This window comes from Lutjanus erythropterus, chromosome 17 (assembly GCF_056507025.1).
Source record: "Lutjanus erythropterus isolate fLutEry1 chromosome 17, fLutEry1.hap2, whole genome shotgun sequence".
Taxonomy (NCBI): Eukaryota; Metazoa; Chordata; class Actinopteri; order Lutjaniformes; family Lutjanidae; genus Lutjanus; species Lutjanus erythropterus.
In genome coordinates, this window is record NC_139333.1 from 8,810,828 (window position 1) to 8,835,810 (window position 24,983).

General features: G+C 39.5%; 1 protein-coding gene across 2 annotated transcripts in view; it reads left to right on the forward strand.

The window, feature by feature from the left end:
* The window catches only part of cacna1g (calcium channel, voltage-dependent, T type, alpha 1G subunit), a 215,309-nt gene that overhangs the window by 12,215 nt on the left and 178,111 nt on the right, over window positions 1-24,983 (forward strand). For both annotated transcript variants that reach the window (XM_084741595.1, XM_084741594.1), the window contains exon 2: window positions 7,191-7,324. In XM_084741595.1, coding sequence (XP_084597721.1) covers window positions 7,191-7,324 — 134 coding nt within the window. The remainder of the gene's footprint in view (window positions 1-7,190; window positions 7,325-24,983) is intronic.

The following is a 24,983-nucleotide window of genomic DNA, read 5'->3' on the forward strand; positions in this document are numbered from 1 at the left end:
GCAAAGCCATAATGAAAAGAGGAGGCTGCTGGGAATATTAACATTTTCGACAGACATATTATGAAGAAACGACTTAAATTACAACACATAGATTAACTTACCATCCACCGAAACCACACTTACATGACCTCCACCATTTCTGAAAATGTCAGCAAACATGTCACAGCTTGAAAACTAATAGCTTTCAGGTCGGTAATACCACGAGTGGGGGGTGTTCATAGGAATTCATCTTGTGAACATGGTAAATGTGATAACATTTGAAGACAGCCAAGTTAATAGTCATACATTTTGACATGTCACAGTAGAAGAGGCACAGGTATAAATATTAAGATTAATGATGGCTGAGTTCCAATTAGTGGCTTTAGTTTAAGGGTCCTGGTTTTGTTCATGCTTGCTCACTGTCACACTGTCATGGCTTACTGGGAATTGTTTAGAAAGGAGCCAATGTTAATGAAGAAGAAGAAGAAGAAGAAGAAGAAGTAGAAGATACTTTATTAATCCCCCTTGGAGGAAGTTTGATTTTTTTGCCATCCCATTAGTGCTTATTTTACACACACGTGTAAGCCTGTATACACATGTATATGGGAGAGGTGGTAGAGTGATGGATGCTGCCCAGAATCAGGTACCCTGAGTGGCTGGAGGTTTGGTGCCTTGCTCAAGGGCACCTTGACAGTACTCAGGGGGTGAACTGGCTTTCCATCAAACTACTGCTGCCCCCCAGATGTTACCATAACACCTGTGGGAAAACCCTATAATGTGCAACATCTGGATAACTGTGAATTCATTTACATGTTGCCACCAGTAATTATTCCAGCACCCACAGTTTATGATTTGAAGCTTTTACAGTTGCTGTTCTAAACAGTGAGTGTCTGGTGAGTCTTTCCAGGGTTCGTCTGGTGCACAGGAAGTGAAAGCTTTTCCATTTCTGGCTGCAGCAACTGGTTTGTTTGGAATAAATATAGAAGCATGAGCAGTGTTACCTGCCACCTACACAAAATCAAAAGACAAAGGCTTTACAGTGCTGCCAACACTGTTTCATTGACAAATGATCTCTGAGAGATGCAACCACCGCAGCAATGAACACAAAGAGCAACAGCAACCCATGCAAAACCTGAATTGAGAGCTGTCCCTTTTGAACTGCTCTTGAGTTATAATAAACTGATTAGGGGTTTTCAATTTGGTAAAGAATGATGCGTAATCCCATCCCTGACATTATCTGATTCATCACTCAATTTTGCTTCAACGGTATTTTGCATTCATTCATTCACTCACTGTTTCGAAGAGATTTAGACTGGATTGACTCACCACAAGTTCTCTGCTGTCGTTTGTTGGCCTATTTCACACTTTTATGACTGTCACGCCGAATGAAAGCCAATTTCGTGAGGCTTGTCTGAACTAGGATTAGGCCGGATGATATAACGTAATTAACTTTTTAGTTTTGTTTTCACATAATGTGGAAGTCTCATTATTCTTTTTGAGATATTCCAAAAGTTGCAGAAAACGTGCCAGTGGATTTAAAATATTCTCTAAGTCTTCTCACAAGGAGGCGAAGCAGTGGAGGGTAGAAATTAGGGATTGTGTGAGCAGTGAGCCGTTAAGCACAGGTCACTGGTGTCTGTTCGCTCTGAGGCAGGCGCGCGTGTGTGGTAGGCTTCCCTAATCTCCACGTGGACGTATAGCCAGTGAACCATGGTGACAATATACACACACACATTTCCATTTTGGTAAATAGTCAGCTTGTCGTCGTCAGGGAACCTTGGAGACCTTAGCCTGTGATTGATGTGGTATCTGTGGAGCTTTCCTCGTATGTTTAGATATTAAATCCAATCCATGTTCATCTGGATCATGCAGCATGTTTCACGCTCCACTGACGTGTGACGCTGGTCTTCGGGGGGAATCAATATCCTGATTGCAGAGGCTGCACAACCATGTGCCGCTACGCTAGTATGCTCCACTGTGAGTGCCTCTGGCCAGCATGTCCTGTTGACTTTGATGAATTCAAAACTCAGCCGTGCTTAGAGTGTGTTTGCGTGTGGACAGACGGCAAGGTTGAGCTGGCTGACGTCAGCTCAATGTCAATTTATCAAGAGTCCCTAAAGGCTTGGTCCTATGTTGTGTGTGTCACAGTATGCATGTGTTGTGTTGCTGCCTTCAAATGAAACTCATGAGCTTGTGCTTATGACCACAAGGAGTGGTTGCTGTGCTTGGCGTTCAAGTGGTTAGGCAATGGCAACCTGGATGCCAAAACTGTCTAGAAGCCACTTTCTCCTTTCCTGTTTCCTGTAGCCTACTTAGATATGCTATGGACTTGCTTGTCTATATTAAAAGAAAAACAAATTCTGAAGATGGTTAAAAGATGTTGGTGGGTGACCTGTTAAAGGACTTACAGTATACCACATCTTAAAGGAGAAATCTGTAATATATTTACTTTAATAAATCAAAAACTGACCATGATATATTATGAGAGATCAAAGAAAAATACTAAGTTGAAATACTTGCTACTCTGACAGAAAAGTTCCAACGTCATTGTTCTCTTTTGAAATTTCTATTGTGGGCCGTAATAACTTTTTGTACGCAAGTGTTCAAATTAATGCAGAATATTTGCTGAGTGAGTTGCTTATTTTTAATTCATAAAAAATCATTAATAATCTTGGGGCAGGCAGTCACTTAACTCAAAGTCCAGAGTGTGTGTTTTGAGAGCAGTGGACTTTTGTTTTCAGGATAACAGGCTTAACTTTACATTGACAGACAGCTGAAAGAATGGTGGAGGACTCATCTTTGCTTTTTATTGTCAATTTACAATTTTGCACTCATCCTGTGCTCCTGCAGGGCTCCTGCAGGGCTCCTGCAGGGCTCCTGCAGCCTACATGAGCTTCCTCATTTCTGGGAAGGAGGGGACAGGGAGAAACAACTTACTTCAACCATAGATCACATATTTAAAAGGATTTCAACCTATTTAATATACAGGCCATGGCTCCAACCTGCTGTTTGGACTGCTGTACTCATTTTTGCACGTGCAATCATTACGTATTGTTCCTCTAAGTTAAGCAATGTCGTAGAACCTAGACAGGTCATTGCCACTCAGCCTTACTTCAGATTTTTTCCAGTGGCCAGTTGCGGTACTGCAGCGAAAAATTCTCCTACAGCCCAATTTCCAACGAAACCACCATTATAAAAGAGACATTTCTAAAACTTTCAAAAGGACACCTCAAACTGCACATGATTATGACTCTTTGTATGAATATTTGATCAGTGGAGGTGGTATATTCATGAAGCAAAAACAGGTGGGACTAAAGAAGTATTCATTACAAAGAAAAGCTACAATTATAATATATAGTTACTTATATTGTCTCTGCCATGTGTTATGACTCGTGAACTCTGAAGTTTCCACTTTGGAGGTCATGAATACCTCAAGAGGAGGTCATTCATGGTGGACTCATCTCATCAACACTGTTAACACGACCCCATTTGAAGGCAACATATGTGTTCATGCGTCTATTGTGTAATCAGTGTGCAGAAACATGTGTATGTACAGTATGTGTGTGTGTGTGACAGTAAAGATATTGTCCCCATCACCAAGAGTCATCAGGGAGTGTCTTATGATGTGGGCTCTGTGGGCATGCAGGCTTTAGCTGATGCAAAATAGATGAGTAATTACTCCCCAGCAGAGACAAGAGGAATGTCTCCTTCATTAAACAAAAGCGAACAGAGATAGCAGGACGGAGTATTAGAGGAGAAAGCAATGCAGTCATTTTATGCTCAGCGTGGTGGTAAACATTTCTGCTCTCCTCTATTTCACACATGACGCTCGTTCACTCCGTCACGCACCTTGAGTTAAAACATCTGCCAATAGTTGGATTTTCTGGTTATTTTTCCAACAGACTGTTGATAAGCCCTGTTATCTCTCATGCAAGGTCCAATGTGCAAAGCATCATTGAAGAGATGATTACTAACAAGTGCACGTACTTCCCTGTTCGTGTAATAAAGCTTTTATATCTCAGCAGACAGAAACTATTCAGAAATACTTTACAGTGCATATCATCTACTTATCACTTGAAACATACGCTCCAAAAATATAATAAAAATATTTAATCTAACATACTGTCGTAGAAATCAGAAGAAAATTTAACCCAGAGAGTTAGAAATATACAGTGTGAGAAATACTCTTCTTTGGTGTCTTGCTAAGAGTTAGATGAGGAGATCAATACCACTCTTATGTATTAAATATTGAGCTGGGGCCAGGAGGTGATTAGCCTAGCTTGGCATAAAGACTGGAAGCTGGCGGACACTGCTAGCTCTGCCTGGAGTTCAAAAACACACCGACCTAAAGCTCACAAATTAGTTGTCTGTCGTTATTTAATGTGAATGTGAAACAACAAGATTATGTTTAACGGTGAGCCGTGAGCTGTAACTCGCTGAATACTAGTGGCTCACACTTAAATTCTGCTTCTTGAAGTCTCTGATCCTTGTGAAGCTACTTCATAGCAACCACACTGTAAAAATGAAAAAGTTGAGAAAATATTATATTTAAAGGCAACCTACTACAATTACTACAGTTTTTGCATTTTGAACCCAACTCAAATTCTTAAGTTTTGAAAATGTTTTTACCAACTACTTATTTTTTATTGAGATAATAGTTAATATTTTAATATTTTCGAATGAAACGATTTGAATTTCAGCCCCACAAAAAATAACAAATACAGCTCACAGTGGACTGTGACCAGTTTTTGAAATACATTGTTTTGTTCTTTTTTTTGTTGAGTTTCTAAAACGCAAAGACTCAAGTTTATCTGAGGAAGAAAAGTAAATAATCTCATTTAAAGATTATAGTTTATTTCAAAACTTAGGACTTTGAGTTGGGCACAAAAATCTATTGCCATAAGTTGCCTAAAATTTTGAGTTGTCTCAGCTTTTTTATTTTTTCATTTATTTTTTAACAGTTTTTACAGTGTACAGGATATGGAAACATATCTTTTAAAGTGCTTAGCAAGGCTGAATCCAACACCGTTGCTTTCTCTTTGCCTTGTACAAACTACCAGCCTAAATCCATTTCTTGGGCATATCCAGATTGCATCCACGTTGATTTTTACAAAGACTGGACAGCAAAAAAACAAAAAAAAACAAAAACATGAAATTGTACCCGAGCCACATTTAGAAGTGGTTTGAAATGAGATTCCAATCTGATTTCTGCAGATGCATCTTAGTCTGGCCGCTCCTGTCAGATTTCAAATTGTCTTTTGTGTCAGTTGCAACGCACCACACAAGGATGATGTCAAGTCAGGAGTGATGGAGGTGCATCAGAGTTGTAGAGCAAAAACAATCCTGCCATTTGTGAAGGGGTATTAAGGGCAAGTTGGCTATATCTATATCTATATCTATATCTGTGACATCTATTGCACGCCTGTCCATGCTGGGAGGGGGATTCCTCCTCTGTGGCTCTCCCTGAGATTTCTTCCATTTTTTCTTCCCTGTTTAAAGGTTTTTTTTTGGGGGATAGTTCTTCCTTACCTTCCTGACTCTATAGGACAGGAGCTGTCGCACACTGTATAGGTTGTAAAGCCCCCTGAGGCAAATTTTGATTTATAATATTGGGCTTTAGAAATAAAATATTATTGATTTATTGATATATGTGTCATGGAGGCAGCACGTGTCTGTCAAACACACTCCCAAGGTCAAGGACCACAGTGCTCTAAGCATTCCAGATTAGAAGACGATATCAAATGATGATCAATCAGGAGGGAATCATTGCTCATGTACTACAGCATTGAAAAGCTGGTTCCAGCAGACAATTTAAACCTAGATCCAACACTGAACAACAATTTTTTTCTTGTACTTTTGCAATCTGCTCGGAGGGTTTTCTGCCACTTTGGAGTAAATGAATAGTGTGTAAAACATCTGGAGTGCTGTATGGTCAGTACCGGGGAGCTAACCTGTGGCAGCTGTTTGCCAAAGAAACCAACTGTCTGATAGACTGCACACCTAATGTGACACCATATGTTGGGTAAAAACTTTGGGGGGTTTCTAGGCACACTACATGAGATGAGACAAAAAAAGAACATTCCCATGTGAACCTCTGCATTCTTACTTACAGTGAACTTTAGCAGTGAGAGGCTAGCTTGTGCCTAAGCTAACAGGATTTGATATATTTAAACATTTCTCTGTTCATGTTTGGATGACTCATCTATCAGTGGGTGTCCTGTGCCTTGATCTCCGTCCAGAATTTTTCTTTTATTTTTTGACTTTGAGCTGGATTTTTTTTTTCCCTCCTAATCTCCGATTCCGTCTCTTTTGCCCTTTCCAAAATTTATTTATTGATTTTCATATTTTAAGAGTTAAGGTTAATCTTCTTTTTAATTCCTGTCCAGCTCCCATCCTCTTTCTCGCCCTTGTTTTCTTCTTCAGTCCGGTCAGATAATGATTTGGAGAGCTGGAGCTCAGACAGACAGCCTGGCAGACAGTAATGAGGGCAGGAATACTGATTAGTGCGATCAGCAGCCTCTTCCAGGTTATTACAATGTATACACCGGATTGGAAGCCATTTGTCACTTGAGTTGCGTTAAGGCAGCGAGGCGGCCTCATGTTCTGCAAAACCATCATTAGGCCAGAGGACCACTGTTGTCGGCAAGCATCCGGCCTGCTGAAGTGTCCTTGAGCAAGTTACTAAATCCTTTGCAGCAGCGAGGGGGGCGTTATCTTTTTTTCTCTTTTCTTTCCTCTTTCCCCACCTCCGTAGGGAGCCTGACCTCCTGACGGCAGGGCAAAGAGAAAAGAGGATTCCTCTGCAGGAATTAATAAAGTATCACATTACTGTCAAAGGTTCTCAGTGGGCTATTTTTAAACATCAAATATGGCTGCTTTTAGAGCCTGACAAATACCTTGGTCTGGCTAAAAGTCGCCTATCTTATAGATTATCATACTTTCTGTAAGTCACTAATAACAAAGAATTTCAAGGCCTTCACAAGATTTTGAGTTTCAAATCAAACTCAAACTCTTAAATTTTGAAATAAAGTAAACAAAGTTTTGCCAACCTATAATCTTTTGTTGAGATAATTTATTTTTCTGCTTTAGATAAACTTTAATCTTTGAGTTTTACAAACCCACAAAAATGTTACTTCAAAAATTGCTTCAGCTATACTTTATGTTGCTTTGCTTTGCATAATAATGCTAACTTGTCTTGTTTGTGTCTGCAGGATTTTGATGACTTCATCTTTGCATTCTTTGCCATCGAGATGGTGATGAAGATGGTGGCTCTGGGGATTTTCGGCAAGAAGTGTTACCTTGGAGACACATGGAATCGCTTGGACTTCTTCATAGTGGTGGCTGGGTGAGTTGTGCAATTACACGCACAAACACGCAGGTGGCCAAGCAGAACCATGTATAAACACCGGAGGCTTGCACAAGAGGCAGCGCGCGCGCACACACACACACACACACACACACACACACACGCACACACACACACACACGCAACAAATTTGGGCAGTAACCAGTTTGCAGTCAGGGTGTTGGGAGTGCAGGGACAGATTCACGGAGGACAGAAACAAGAGTGTAAAAGACATTTGGAGATGGTTGTGTCGCTAGATTTCAACAAGCTGCAGGGTTCCCTTTGCTTGCTCACTCCAGAGTGGATCAACCTGTTCAAACCAGTCCACTAAGTCACATCAGGCTACTTCCCAGTGCGCTCCACTGAATTCGCCATTAAATAAATTTTCCCTGAATGTCCCGTAAAAGCCTTTTTACAAGAAATTGGTAGCAAGTACCCCTCTTAAATTCTTAAGTGCTCAGATTTTGTCAGACAGCTGAACAGAGTGAGGTCATGTTTTGAGATGAGTAGATGCAAAACAAGGCTCTTTTACTCAAAATGTGCTCACTTTCTTCACTCGCAGACTTTATAACTTTACTTCACTTGCAGATTTAACATGTTGTATGCTTAACAACTTGCATAACACTTTATTTCATAATTACCTGCTTCCCGTGGCCAATACCAATGGATAGATAACTGATGATTTCACATTTTTGTATTTTGAAAAGAAGCTTATATAACTTGTAGTTTATGCACACTTCTGGGGAAGAAAGGCTAAGTTGTAGTGAGCAAAGATGGGTGATTAAATATTCCACAGCTCTGACCAAACCTATTCTAACTGCCGTCACTGTTACAACAAAAACAAAGTTCACTTTTGCTTTTATAGAACATTTTGCCTAAGAATTGATGTGAAGAAGGGTGATTTGATCAAAGAAGTAGACAGCGCCAAAGTATGTGCTTCTCGAGGAGCTGATATGTGATTTCTCTTTAGTTTACTGTACAGTTCTATTGTAACGTGTCCTTAATGACTCAGTAATAAAGTCTAATAAGGATCTAATAAAGGGTCTATCTGATAAAGAACATATTATTTCTAATTTTTGTGTAATTTGATACAAAGTACAGCTTGTTATATCTTTTTAGTGTACTGTAAAATAAAGTGTGATCCAATATATTTTCAAACAAGTACACACATACATTTATACAGATGCACATCAACCGACAAACTATGCACACAGTAGAGGAACACAGTGGGTACAGAAATTCACACAGTGATGTACACACAGCGACGCACTTCCACTGTAATTTGATTAAACATGTTACAGAACATAGCCTGCTGGTTTCAGTCTGACATTTTCATCACACTGCATCCCCCGCTGGTTTTTAATGCCACCCTTCTGCCACAGCTTCTGTTGTCCATCAGTGGGAACAGGGCACATTTCCTTCTGAGCTTGTGTGTGTTTGACTGTAAGTGTGTTTGTCCTTCAGCAGGAGAGATGAAATATATTTCCTCTAACTTTACCCAGTAACACACCTGTAAAGCACAGCCATGAGAGGCACCTGTTTTCTGCAGTGGAAGGTCGCCGTCTTGGCAACCCTGAGCTTCTTCCTCATTCCTCTCCTCTCTTTATACCTGCATCATATATCTGAGTGGAAATCTTTTAAGACCAGAGATAGGAAACGCTGCTTCCTCAGAGAACAACTTATCCAGTGTCAGTGTACCAGATGGGAAATACCTTAATGTATGATATTCAGGCACTAATCCAGTGAGTGATAAGAAGGGCAATAAAATGATCTTCACATTTAAACTATAGCTGCAGGAAATGAAAACAGGTATAATGTTCATTGAGGGAGGATGTTACAACTCTGATGAAAATATATATTTTACTTAGATGCATACAGATGAAACTATAATGTACTGGTGAGGAAAACTGCACCATTGCAGCAGTGCAGGATAAGTATGCATAAAAGAATAGGCATTAGAGGAAATATTACTGTGTGGATTTTCATAATAAAACAATAGCAATCAACAAATCCCTCCATTTTTATTTATTGCATGTGGTGCATCAAAGTTTGCAACTAAAATTTATTTTCATTATTAACCAATCTGTTAACATTTTTCTCGATTTATTGATCAACACCATTCACAGTCTCCCAAAGTCCAAATTTAGCATCTTATAATTATGAGACCACGCTAATTTAATAATTTAACAAAGTAGAGACACATGTCAGTATTGAAGTCAGTGGCGGACTCAGGCTGTCTGAGGGACAGGGCGGAAAAAATAAAAAAGGCACCAGTTGCACATGGCTGGGCACCAGTGCGTCAAAAGTCGCAATTAAGTTGCAATTAAACATCACTTTATTATATTTTGTCCACTGGAAGGGCACCTTAGAAATGAAAGTTTAGCAGTGAAGTTGTCTAGTGGCAGTAAATGTACAGTCTGCCTATAAAAACACCTCAGAAAAAGTTCACGTTTAGTTCCTGTGTAATGGAGAGTCTGTGGGAAACTGGAGCCAAGTCAGCTCTGCAGCACACTCGGCTCCAGGTTCCAAAACGTGGATAACATTTGTTGTCAGTGTCTTTTTACTGGGCACCAGCCTCACGTTTGCAAGCGTACTGGCAAAACTGTAGACTCAAAGCCAGAATAAGTTCTTCTGCTTGTGTTTATGCCAGTAAGACATAGCAGGGATGTGAGATGCATTTAGCTGGTGCAGACAGCTGCATAGATTAAAATTGGAGTGTTTCCGTTGCATGAAATGTGAGTGAAAAACGCATTTGACTCACTTGAGGTTGAGACACAGGGTGAGTATTGATAAAATGATTAGATGTAAGGGGTGACGGGCAAGTTGGTAACACCACAGCAAACCTTGGTCCTGCTTGACTTCAGAGTATTTTATTGATGGAAATGGACTAAGGCTGTATCTTAGTCCAGCAATCTGCATGTACCATGACATGCAACTGTGATGTCTCAGTTGCAAATCGAGCCTGAGACTGCGTATAATCCTCTTTTCTCTCTGTGAACATATTTACTGTCATTCTTTACCCTGCAATAACAGCGAGAAATGCCAGAAAAATAATTTCTGGAAACAGGTTGGCATAGCTTCAGTGTGTGCGCATCAGAACATGAACAATATGGAGCGTGACAGAAACGATGGCACAAGATCTTAAGTCTATTTCTATGTCTCTATGTGCTGGCGTCTGCATGTGGTGAAGGTGACGGTGTGAGCGTGCATGTAATAAGTCTCGGTGTTTTCATGGTTCACCCTATGTTTCCATTTCTGAACAAATTTAAAACTCATCTGTACAGAGAGAGCCCCCAGCCATACTCAGACAATGGTAACCTAGGAAACGGCTGGTTGTCGAGCATTTGATATATCCTGGCAACTGTTGTTAAGTCTGCAGAGGATGGCTCTGATGAACTGTTTGTTTCTTTCCGAGACGATAATTACAGCTAAGCTGCTTTTTCAGCAGGTCTGCGCTCTCTCCTCCTAATCACCTCGCTGTCAGGAGGGAATGATGGAGGGATGGCTGTACGAAACAGGTGGAGTGTGGAGAAGAAGTGGGGGGAGGTTTGGCTGGCGAATGGTGGAGAGAGTGCAAGGATGGATGTACCGCTGCATTCACATGATGAAGACAACATTAATAGATAGAAGTTTCCTACAAGTTTGATCCGTTTTTTTATGGTGGCAGATGAAAATTCACACTTGATAAATGACATTTTAATAAGAAAAAGTCAAGTTAGCAAGTGCATCACATTTGTGCTTGACTTTGTGCACTCGTTCTCAGTCTTAAACCCATGTGCATCACTCCTTAGCTGCATGTGTGTGAAGTGTGAAAAAGCTGATGACAGCACCTTGTGTGAATAGCAAAATGCTCTCGCTGGCTTGATGCCTACAGATGACTTGTGCTAACACTTCAAGGTTGTTTGTATTACCTGTCAAGTTGTTCAGAGGTGTTCATGCATGATGTGAACACAAAAGCAGATGATCCCTTCTTGTGTTTTTTTGACACTCTGTACATAAAAGTCTCAGCCGAGACAGGTGTGGTTTTGCAGCATAGATTAATTCTCTGTCTTTGCTTTGTGGTGATTTGTAACCATTCCAAGACCTATATTTACTGCCTGAACTATCAAACAATAGCATCCCATCCAAAACTTGGCAGTCTTTTAAGGATTTCTAAGTCCTGCCCCCTCTGGATCCCCAAACAGCTTTCCCCTTTCCTGTTATTTGAGCACAGAGCAAACACAGCCCCTCCTTTAACTCTGGTCCAGTGACAGTTGAGCAAGCTTGGTACCTTGGCCAGTTTTCTCCATTTTTTTTCATGTACTTAGATAGCTATGTGCAGGACTGTGACCGTGTTAGAAAGAACCAAATTTTGAGGTTGGTTAAAAGATGCACAAAGATCTGCAAAAACAACATGTATAGTCTCAAGTCAGGTTAGATAATGTTTGCAAAATTTCTGATATAAACATAAAAACAAAACGCCTGATTGCTAATGTTAGCAAAGTGCTAGTAAGCTAATCTATATCAATCATTAGCTAGTTAGTTAGCTAGCATTTTTCTAACATTAACTACAGCTAATATCATATCTAATTAGTTGAAACAGGAAATGAGAAAGTTGACTGAGATTCCATTGGGTACCAAGCTTGGTCAACTGTTATTGGAGCCTGCCCTCTTTAACTCTGTGGTCCAATGACAATTGAGAAAGCTCGGTACCTTGGCTAAATTTCTCCTTTCTTGTTTCTTGTACTTCGATATGCTTTGTGCTAGGTTCATCTATGTTGAAAATAAAACTACATTTTGAGGATGGTTAAAAAACTTTGCAGTACATGCAAAAAGTGACACATATAATGTTAGCCAAATGCTAGCTAACTAGCTAGTTGATCTACATTTAAAAAAATAGCTAGCTAGCTATTTAGTTAGTGTTTTGCTAACATTAGCTAACTTAAGACATGACCCACGTTACTTTTACAAGAAAAGGAGAAAGTTGACCAAAGTTTGCTTACCTGTTATTTGAGCATGTAGCAAAAAGGGGCGGGACTTTGGGAGGGTCAGTTGGTGAATTTTTTCCCAACTGTCTGTTGTAGATATCATCATAGTTTACAGACCAAACTCCTGCTTTAACTGTCACTTTCTGTGCTTGTGTTTTTGTGTTTTGTGTGATATTCCAGATGCACTCTCTTTTGGTTTAACCTCCAAATATTGGTTTAGCTAATCTGGCTAAACTGCTTGTTTATAACCTGTCTGCCCTTTTCTTTCCCTGTTGAAATTCGCTGTAGTGATGTCGCAGTGTTCCTATATCTCATTTCATGTATTTATTTCTAAAGACAACACATATTAATCAACATTTCTGTAGCCGTGCTAGTGTTAGCCAGCTGACTAGTTTCTAACTGCAGTGCTTTGGCGAGATGATGACATTTACAGAATGAAGACAACAAGATGCTACAGAGACAGCAACAACACAGAGTAATCTTAGTAATTACACTTGTGAGTGCAATGTTATCATAAGCAGTGAAATGATTGATAGAACTACACAACTGCCAAACAGAACTACAAAACTACATTAGACAAACGTTATAATGAACTGGAACTATCCCTTCTTATCCCACAGAAGACAGAACAAACCAAGTGCATTTAGTGTAATGAATCTGGCACTTTAATAGCTCTGTAGCCAAGTTTGTTATCTGTTCTGTCAGCTCAGTGTCTGGAAATTCATGTATAGCCAAAAGTAACTTTTTAATTGTTCTCGGAGGTCAGTTTCCTGATTGAAACCACAGACTGAAACGCAAAAATATAATATGACTTGATGTCTTATCACAAAGTATACAGGGACAAATTTTCAGTTAGAGAGTGACAGTATGAAAATTGTATTAATTTCTAAAGCAAAGATTTTCAAATTAAACAAGTCTAAGGTAGATTCATCTCTTCATATCAGGACAAGGACAGTTTAGTCTAGTTATGTGAATATGACAGAATGTGAATGTACCTAAGTGTAAGTAAACTAACATTTTACACTCAGCTTGTGATTGAATGACTTGTTGAGAGAGTGTTTTCATTTATTTATGTATTTATTCATCGATTGGTGCAGTGGAGCCCCAGTCGATAGCAGAGGGAGTCTAAATAGCAGAGTGTAGCAGCACTTACTGTAGCAGACAGGCTATCCTATCCACGGTACATCGATCTGACTTAACACTTTCTCTGTGGCTGAATTCCTCCCGGGCAGAGACAGAAAGGATAACTGAAGGGGGAAGAGGTGGAGTGAGGAGGGAGCAGGAGGAAGGGCGATGGATTGACAGAGAAAGGCACACAGAGAGGGGGAGAGAAGCCGAGGCACTTGGGTCGATTGCCTCACTGGACTCCCTCAGTATGTAATCTGGTCTGATGTTTGATGACAGACGCCGCTGATGAAAATACTCATTTTGGTTGAATCAGTCAGTTTGGATAAATGATACTTTGCTGCTGTGTACTGCGTCTAAAAAGTATTATTCACATAAGTAATTTACAGTAAGTTACCCATAGTGATTTACTGATGAGAGAGAGTCTAAACCTGACTACAAAAAATGAGATTAAAAACCTTAACTCATCCCCTGCAGCAGACCACAATGATTACTGCCATTGTATCATATTCAAGATCAGTATACTTGCAATTCATGCAATCATAGCCTTAATCCAGTACCTACTACACCTCGTATGAGCAACTGAATAAAACAGTGGCTGACAAACATTTGTGTTCATTATAATAATAATAATAATATAATAACACAATAAATATTTTTGAGCTGCCATCACAATACTCAAGCAGCAGCACAGCTGTTTTTTGATCTACAAGGTTCTTACGGATGCTGTAAATCCTTGAAAACACTTGAATTTTAATGTAGTATCTTCAAAACAAGAGCTTGAAACTGCTTGAAATTGCAGTTGCATTACTTTAATAATGAATGTCTGATTGAATAGTGAGCTTTTTATATAGCTTTTATATTGGCTCAAATACTTATGGCCATGTGACACATTTTGAAATATGAAATTTTCTTAAGTTGTCCTTTAATTTCTGTAAAAGTCTGTCACAAAACATATTTTTGGTCGTTTATAGAACAACAACGTCTAATTTAATGTGATGAAGAAATGAAGTAGGGGCTGATCATTTTCATAAAGGGTATATAAATGTAATTTACCACTGTTGTAATGTGCTGGAAATGCTTGGAAATGCACCGTGAAAATGCTTGAGAAGTGCTTGAATTTGACTTTAGAAAAGGGCCTACATGCAGTGCCATTATGCTGACAACAGGTGTAATCACTTTGATCACCATCTTCACTTTGTATGTATTAAAACCAAAGATGCTCTATGTGACAAGACGATATTGGCTTACAAGCTCCACCAATGGTTTGAAATGGAAAAAATACTCTCTGTCTCCTGAGAGTGCATAGTAAGAAGCATTTTAAACATAGTGTTGATGGATGAAAGCAGATACAGTTCACTAGATACGGTACAAATTTAATGTTTGTGGCTTATTTTGAAGCTTGTTTTTATCTGCTCGCTTAATATGCTAAATGTTGTTATAGAGCATATCTGTGTTGCCAGATATTGCAAGAGTGTGTTGCTGAGACAGAGACAGGTCTCAAACAACGTTATTTTCTCTTGGTTTGTCTGAGTGAAAAATACTATTCCCAATGCAATGAATAGCCTCAGGATCTGCTGCTAGTTGCATAAAGGCGTAAAGGGACAATCCGACCAGTAGCTGTTGAGATATTTCAGTCTGGACCAAAGAGGAGGAATGACCATCCATCTTCGCCATCCTTTGCAAACGTAGTGAAATGTCAGGACGAAATGACAGTATTGTGTAAGTTTTTGGTGTTTATATTTTATTTATTTTGGCTATTATGTGGTATAGGTTTGTATGCCTTTAGTGGGCAGTGAGTGCAGAGAGATTAGGACAGGAAATGAGAGATGGTTGACTATATGCAACAGTACCTGGCCAGATGCAAACTGGTCAGCGCTTTAAACTCTGTAGGTCACCAGGGTGCCCCTTTGTTATACATTTGAGACATTAAGACATAAGACCGTTACTGCTACTGTCCTCTGTGTTTCATCTTGTGCACAACAAAGTTAAAATATGATCGGCAGGTCTAGACAAAGGACAAAGGATTTGTCAGAGCTAAAGTTTGAAAGTTTCTCAAAGTTGTGGATGTTTGAAGTAGAAGAGAGACAAAAATCAATCAACCTGCATGTGTGTGTGTGTGTGTGTGTGTGTCCTCTCCAATAAAAGTACAAAGAAGTAAAAAAGTTTATGGTCTTACTGTGTATATTTGAGAAGAGTCTGGCACAAAGTGGACACTATATGGTGCACCCATCATCTTCACCACGGTTCCAGTCATTGAAGGTAATTACATGAGGGTATCATCATTAATTCTACCATGATATATTGATATTTAAAATGCAAGCTTAGCACCTTTAACTGTCGTTAAATATTCAACACATCCTCTTGGATTTCAGACCTGTGATTGAGTCACACCAAAGGAGGCGAGAGAGAAGCACAGAACCTAATCCTCAGCGTCTTCTCCTTTCTTCTCTTTATGATTTATTGATGACACTTTGGATCAGCTCCAGCCCAGTTTAGGGGACGGAGGAAGGAAGGAAAGAGTGTGAGGATGGGGGAGGAGAGGCGAGGGTGGCAGAGATGTCAAGAAAGAGACAGTGAGAGACAAAAGTGGTAAATGAAGAAGAGAGGAGTAGACACGGAGGATACTGATAAAGAGGCAGATTTTATAAAATTCACTCATTTGCCTACTTTCCAGGATCAAGATGATTAGTATCAATCTCATACGACATCAAATACACCTGATCATTGAATAATTACTTCGGTATATTGCTTTCTCCTATTTGATTAAATTTTCTCCTGCTGTCTATCACTAGTCAGCCGCTGGTTTCTGTCCTGTCTTAAAGATGCACTTGGTGAAACGTCACACTCTGTGACAGTGTTGGAGATGTACTCGTTTTGTAACTACATGTTGGTTGCATTTGGAGCTTTGGTTGTGCACGTCTTTAGAAACGAATGCTACATGTCTGCAACATGCAGTGAACTGCAGGGGTAGTAAGGGGAATGTGATGACGATGAGCTTGGTTTAGGTGTCTTACATACCGTCTAAGATGCTGCTGCTGTTGCTTTTTCTCATCAATCTCTCAATCTCAGAATAAACAAAACAGTAACTTCCTTGAGTGTCGCCATGTTTATGGCTTATATCATGCAAACACAGAAATTCTATATGGTCTGAGTTCTCTGGTGTGGAATCCTCCAGTAACATGCACATCGGCAAGTATGTGAACAATTCTGTTCGCAATGCAGCCAGTTTCTTTGCAAACGCTTTGTCAGTGAGCAGGTACATCTCCAGCCTTAGTTAAATGCTAGCATGAATAGAGATGCAACCAGCAGTATCCGTTAATGAAAGTTACAACAGAGCACTAAGTGTTGACTTTACACTCAAACGTTCAGTGCAACAGGCTGCTCTAGTCAGGACATAGTTAGCTTAGCATAAAGACTGCAAGCAGAGGGAAACAGCTAGCTTCACTCTACAAAAAAAAAAAAAACTAAAATTCTTCACCAACTCTAAACTCTAACTCTCTTGTTTAATCCACACATAAACAGAAATGTACAAACAGTTTTGATGTTATGTCAAAGACATCTGTATATTGAGCTAATTAACAGCAGCTACAGTTAGCAGCAGCTGGCAGTTACCCTGGTGATATGCTGCCCTTAATTTGTTTGTCGTGTGAATTTGACAGGTGGCAAATTCTTACATATTGCACCTTTAAGGGGAATTAGCATATTATGATAAATTGGCAAACAGCCATCCGCCCAAATACTAGCTAAAATCACAAATATCATTTTTACATTTCTGTTCATGTGAAAGTTAAATAAGAAAGACACAACATATAAACTAGATGGGTTTGGGTGTTTTTAGTTACATCTTTTCTGTTAGAGCAGAGCCAGACTAGCTTTTTTTCACCTGTTCTCAGTCTGTATGTGAAATTATAGACACAGGATCAGTACCAATCTTCTCATCTCACTCTGGGATAGGAAGCAAATAAATGTATTTCAATGTTGAACTATTCCTTTAATTTAAAAGTGGAGTCAGGAAGAGAGAGAACACATGGAGGAGTGATGTTGCAGTCCAGAGGAGAAAGACAGAGAGAGGACACAGACAAGGATACAGCATCCATGAACAATGATGGCCATTAAACAACCTGTCCACTGTCGGGAGTCCAGCAGTAGGTCCCTCCTCCCTCCCATCCCCTCTCTGGGTGAGCTTACAATGTATAGCGTCAGGGCTGGACGGCTGTATTTACGTGTCCTGGACGTCCTTATCCACCTGGGTTCTCTTCCATTAGCTAGATTATCTACCCACTACAAGTGGGTCAGCAGATCGGCCATAGATTATCAGTCACACGGCGGGATGGTGGGAGTGGACGCTGCGGAGACGGAGTGAAGAAAGATAAAGATGAAGACGGTTGGAGCTCAAGTGTGAGCAGAATGTTTTAAAGCCTCACGAGGATGCATTTGCATGTAAAACTGTGCCCGTATTATCAACCCAAATGACAATGGAGTAATAGAGAGGAGCATCCTGCATCAGCCTCTGCTGATTCACCCTGTGCTCCCAAATGAAATCCTTCTTTCATTTGTCACTGGTGGGAAACCCTCTCCGTGCTCAGAAAATGAATACACTCATTCACCCACAGAAGGGACTCACCTGTGCTGTGTTGTGGTTTTGTCTGTCTCATTACCAAGAATGATGGTTGTCATAAAATGATGAAGTCATCATGAAATTGTTCATCGTGCTTACCAAAGCAAGAAAAATCCAAAAGCTTTGTAAGTTCATTTTATTAATGCACCAGCCCTTAAATTACTTTAATGGTTTCTACCCTTACTACAAAGATCACAGTCTAATACTGCTTTATCTGTAACTGATGCTGCATGTTCTCATCATTCATTTGATATTGTAAATATAGATTAAATGAAACGTGGAGGATGTCTTCTTCAGCCTGAGGACTGTGTGTAGTCTTTCTCTCAGGCTGCATACAGCCCTAATGACCAGGGCCTGACTGGGACAATAACTGAGGCTGGGATTATATACAGGTCAGGCCTGTCTCACACATTCACAGCAGAGCACATACTGTATACTGGAACTATTTTGTTGAGAACAGGGGTACAACCAATTTGATAGTCAAGTTTGAGAGAGACAGAGACACAGAGAGGGTTGTGTCTAGAAGGGGAAAGACTGTGAGAATGATCAGTACGAATCTCACAAGAGCAAATCAAGGGTTCCCTTCAGGACATGACGAGAGAGAGGAGCACGCAGGTATAGAAAGAGTTGTCTTGGCTTTTACCTGCAAGCTGCATAACAAGCTATCCCACTAAAAAAAGTCTAAGTCGGCCTCGTCCACATGTCCAACGTGCCTCCTTTTCAAATGTTTGCACAGTACCGACGTGCTCCCATGACAAGCAAGGTCCACCTTGCAAATCTTGCAGGTGATCCTTTCCTTTGCTGTGTTGAGGGTAAAATGCTCCCAGAATTCAACCATTTTGCTATGGTTTGTTTACCCGTTGCTTCCCAGATGCTATTGCGCACGTACCCTCTCAGCAGGAAGGGACGGGAAGATGGCTCGAGAAAAACAGTGTTTAGCTCAGCTCCACAGCGTTAAAAACACACGCGATGATGGAACCGATGTTTCTTTGGCAGCTAATTTTGTCATCACTTTTTGTTGACTAGTTGGGAATTAGTTTTTGTTTACTTTGCAAGTCATATATCTTTTAGTTTTATTTCTACACAAATACACAGAAAACCCAGTCTAAAAAGTAAAGTAAAAACAGCCAACTGAAGTGTCTTCAGTTTCAGGAGTTAATCAGTTAAATCTCCATTGTTAAAGCTACTACCTAGCATTTCCTCAGAACTTTGCCCCATCCAAACTTACATACTAACATCCTATTTAGTATCCTAAAATAATATTTAAGTTTTTTGAGTATGTCTGAAACCTTTGTATGAACCCAATAGTATACAAGGTGCATGCTGTTTCTGGGAGTTTGTCGTTGGCGTGGTTGCATGCTTCAACCAGCAAGGAGGCTCCTAGGAAGTGATGTGATATGCACTGTTACACTGTTTATTTACAAGGTTGAGCAATAGTATACATTTTGGTTATGCCTTGTGTAGTATGTGAATTTAGAGGTGGTGCTTGTGTTGATCATCATGACACATGGATAGTTGACTAATCAGAGGTACTTCCACTTTACAGAAATGAGTATAAAGCTCTTTATTTTCTTTATTTCATTTTTCATACATAGTATGAACTCTGTAGGATAGTGATGAAATTATTATGTCCATTTTTCTGCACCTTGCTCTGCCACGTCACTCGACACACTGACTAAATGCCATGTTGTTGCCAAAAACCTCCACCAAGAAGGCAGGGCAGTCTGTATATTATCTGGGAGGCAAAAACCAGGACACAAAGTCCACAAAGCACTTGCTACTGCTTGTAAATTTTAACTGCTGTGAGCACATGGTAGTAATTAAAGATAGGCGTATCAACGTTTTCAGTCTTCCTTTGTCACATCTGGATTTTGGCTGCAGGATAGTCAGATGACACTGTTTAGAGAGATTCTGGAGTAAATAAAACTGAACTGTGGGTTTCACTTGCAGCGAAAATGACACGCTTGCTTGTTACTTTGCCTTTGTGATCACTGACAGGATTTAAAAACAAAATTATAATCTCTGCAAAGCACTGACATCATGTTACCGGGTCTGTGGGTATTAAGGCTCAGAGCTGAAGCCTGGAAGGATGCACTACAATTGCAGAGTTTCAAAGTTCTGTAGAAGCTAATGCAGTAATTCAAATCAAGTGGAGTCATTTTATTAATAAAATGGACAAATCAGAACAGAAATGATCTCAACATGCTCTTCAAATAGAGCAGCTCCAGACCAAACTCTTCTGAATATTATTTATAGAGACCCAACAATTCCCACCATGAGCAAGCACTTGGTGACAGTGGCGAGGAAAACTCCATTCTAGCAGGCGGAAACCTCAAGCAGAACCTTGAGACACAAACAGACAGAACCAGACTTGGCGTGTGTATTTTGTAGTTTTCTTTTAGAGTGCATTCTACAGTATTCATATACTTTTGCACTTGGGAGGATGCACACTGCACTGTAAAAACAAAAAAGCTGAGAAAACTCAAATACTCAAGACAACTTACTGCAATGCATATCTGAGTTTTGAGCCCAAATCAAACTCATAAGTTCTGAAAAAGTTTCACCAACTACTGATCTTTGTTTAAGATAATGTACTTTTATGTGATCTGATGTGAATTCTAAAAAATCCCCAAAATTGTATTTCAAAAATGATTGAATAATTGTTAATGCATTAATATTTTCAATTAAAACCATCTAATTTCCAAGCACCCAAATTATGACAAATAAAATTCACAGTTCACTGTGACCAATTTCTGAAATACTGAGTTTCTAAAACTCAAAGATTCAAGTTTATTTAAAGAAGAAAAGTTAATTATCTCAATTAAATATTAATAAATATTGTAGGTCAACAACAACCAAAAAAAGTTTCAAAATGTATTTCAAAATGTAAGAGTTTGAGTTTGATTCTAAACTCAAAAATCTATTTAACTAAGCTGTCTTGAAATTTTGAGTGGGCTCTTTTTCTTTTTTTTTACAGTGTACTTTCAAGTAGCATCCACATGATATTCAATTATTATTGAAGCTGGAAGTGTACTTTCAGTAGTTTTAGAACAACTTCTCTCACTTGCTGTAGGAAAGTAACACTAATACAAGGTTGACACTGATAGTTCTTATTTAAAATGCTCATTTTGCTAAATGAGATGTTTTTCAAAATTTATATTATTAAATCACAAACACCATGATACAGAGTGATAAACACGGCTAAATAAAAAACTTCTTGTGTTTTGATTGATTGCTAAGTGGTGAAGGCATCAGCGGGATACCGAGCTCTGCAGCTATCAAAAATAGCATGCATATTATTTTTTGATAACAGAGAGAAAGTCCCTCAGGCACCAGCGCATTCACAAGAAAATTGGTTTCTTGAGCTTGATTTTGTTTGACCTGGAACATTTGGTTTGAATTGGACTGTTTTATATGCAGGAAAGTCTGTCACAGTTTGCAAGCAGTTTTGTAGACATAGTTTGCTTCAATTACAAAATAATGAGTTTCCTGCAGGGGATGATAGTAAGCACATAAGTTTATTACTGTTATGTTTTATTAAATATGTGCTGCTTTCACTGGAGTCTTTTGTTTTTATTGGTTGTGAGAAAAGTGCAGCTCATTGCCCATCAGACCTTTAACAGAAAGTAGAACAGGGTACAATCATGGGGTCGAGTAGTTAGATTTCCCATTGCGGCATGCCAACTCTAAAGTGCCCATGAGCAAAACAGTAAATGCCTACCCTGTGTAGGAGTGCAGCAGACCTCTGACTCTTCTGCTCGGGGGTAGGAAGAGGGAGAATTCCCCCACAGTATCTGATTGTTGCAAGAGAAAGCGAGATATTCAGTAATCAGCCATGACTGTGAAGAATAAGTTGGTTAACATTTGGGTTAGATAAGCAGCAGAGTGGGCTGATGGCAGAAAGTGTTGATGATGAAAGGCTTTCAATCTGATTCAGCATGAAAACACTCCATCTGTCTGTTCTCTGTGGTTTTTCCTCTCCGCTTCTCCCTAATGATACTACATGCACTTGCTTTGATATTATCAGACCCTCATCATTAACTGTTGCTTCATTGTTTAAATGTGTTCTCACAAGGGTTTTTGAGGGTTGCTTCTGTGGCACACACACTGTAGCGGTTGCACTTCAACAATAGCCTATGTACATATGCACATATGCCACACTGAAAACTACACTGTAAAAAAAATAGTTGAGAAAACTAATTTCAAGGCAACTGCCCTCACTAGATTTTTGAGTTTCGGATCAAACAGAAACTCTTAAGTTTCTGAATAAACTTAACAAAATTTTGATTGACCTGTAGTCTTTTGGTGAGATAATTCACTTTTCCTCTTGAAATATTATTTTGTGGATGTTTCTAAAACTTAAAAGTTTATCTAAAGAAGAAAAGTAAAGTATCTCAACAAAATATAATCAGTCGGTAAAACGTTTTCAAAATTTGAGTTCAGCTCAAAATTTGTATTGAAGTAAGTTGCCCTGAACTTTTGAGTTTTCTCAACATTTTTGTTTTTGCAGTGTAAACACACACCAGCACATTCTCACTCCCAAGTCACAGCAGCAGCTTGGTCATTGGACGCTTCAAATTAAGACACTAGAGATATACCTAAAGCAACAGTTTTTCACATGCAGACTTTCAAAATAAAGGCACAACAAACTACCACTTGGTTATGTTTGTGTGATGAAAGGTTTAGGCAAGGGCGGATATTTCATGCCACGGTTGGTGGGGACAATAAACATGTTCCGGCTGGAGCTATGACAACGGGTCGTCGCTTTGCTTGTGGTGAGTGAATGAAAACGAACTGGGCTGCTTGCTGTCAACACTTGTTCTTTGTGTTGTTTGCCTGTTTGCTCTGTTGCCTGTTGCAAAGTTTCAGAGCAACAGGGACACAGAGCATCCCCATAAGCAAAGTAGAAGCTGTCAGTCTCCTGCCTGGGGCGCACAGCACAAGTGAAGACTGAGAGACGCTGTGCTGCTGCCAGAGGAGTGCTGACTGAGATTAAAGCATGCATGGAAATAAACTGCAAAATATGAGGTTTGTGTATATCTCTGAATAACTCACAAGATTTGTTTCTAGTTGCTCAATTAATATATTAAGTATTTTGGCAGTAAAAAAACAAACCCACAGCAATAGATAGCTAGTGGACCAAACAAATGTGAGACATAATTAGGGGGAGCAACCATCTTTCAAAACGCTTTGAAAACACATTGTTTTGCAGCTATAAGTCAAGTTATAAATTGTCAAAATACTGAAACTCACTAACCGCCATTGACTAGACATTGACAACAGTGGTTATAATTTAGTTTTCTTATCAGAATTATTGCAAGAGACACTTCAGTAATACCTGGATATTGGTACGGATTTTTCCCTACCATCCCTACTCAATTCTACACCCTTGGGTTAAGGCAGAAAACAGACTTGGTTTAGGCCACAAAACTACTTGTTCGGTTTGGGAAAAGATTATGGTTTGGCTTAACAAAAGTGTGTTAGTTACATAAGTTCACATACATAACTTAACTTACATGTTGCACAAGCTAAAAAGATGTCAAGACTATTGGTTTTGCAAGGGACAAAAACCCCAGTCTCCTGTGTGAAAGTGCTGTGTTTGTTTGACCCATCGATCCACCCTACCTGCTCCCAACATGGACTTTCTTGCTCTTTATACTACATCACCTGGCTTCGATGGCTCATGAAGACATAACGCTGGAGGGGCACTTCCAAAAATGACACTAGAGGAACACCCGCAGCTTCGTAGTTTGAAGCATTGGGGCACTGACCAAGCTGCTGTTTTTGACATGCTGCGAGTGAGAACAGGCTGCACACACACACACACACATACACTCAAAGATCTACCCATCACTCAGCTCATTTGCTGAGGAACATCTAGTGTGACAGCTTGCCTGTCAGGGATGTGGAGGCGAATAGAAAGCAAACAATATGTGACTAAAGGAATACCAGAGGAGAGGACAGATGACTGGTTAGTTCATAATAAGTGATACATGACAAGACAGGATATGATGGAGGAATGTGCAGCTGCTATAATCAAATAATCTAGTAACAATGTCATTATCTAATGTAATAACAGTGGGCTTGATCAGCCCTTTGACTGTGGATCAATCACACAATGACTTGATTCCCATAAACAGGAAATATCCGTTACTGTACCAAACAGCATCACTCAGTTTCTATGCCTGTGACTCAATGGATGAATGGTTTCACTCCAGGGTGTTGGTGTTTTGTATGCAAATTTTCAATATGGTCAAATGCAGATGGAAATCTAGTTGTGCATGGAAACCGAAATAAAACAGCAAATATGATTTTCTCACCGTGGTTGGCACATTTTGGAATTAAAAGTGTGAGGACAATAAGACCGATGAATGATTAAAAATATGATGACAAGGTACAAATTTTGAGATGAGGTTACCAGAAACTGTGAATAGATTGGTTCTAAGTGTTAAGTGTAAGACAGTCGAGTCTTTGTCAAAATATTTTATAATCGGTGTTATTTAATGAAACGATCTGACTCATCATTTGCGTACGGTTTAAAATGTGTTCATGATAAAAGTGTGTTTTGGGGGCCTTTTGAGTTGTTAGAAGGTGTTTGTTTTATCATGTTTGATAAAGTTGCTGTGTCTAATTTGTTGGCAAACTATGTTTACACATCTAGCACATATGGAGCAACATTAGTTTCACTTTGTGTCCAATTTCTGGCAACCTGGCCAATGTTGCTTCAGTATTTACTCTCTTTTTAGCTCTGTCTTGTTCTCCACGAACTCCTGATGGAAATATGTAGCTCTTTAGCAGCGAAATGTTCCACTATGTTCACCAGCTACTTCATGTGTCTTTCATTTAATGCTGTGCAGGTAGGAGAAAAGTTGTCTCTTGTGGCCTGAAATGACCCAAATAACTTGCAAAACCAAAACAATGTGCTAATAGAAGCTAAAAAAAGTGT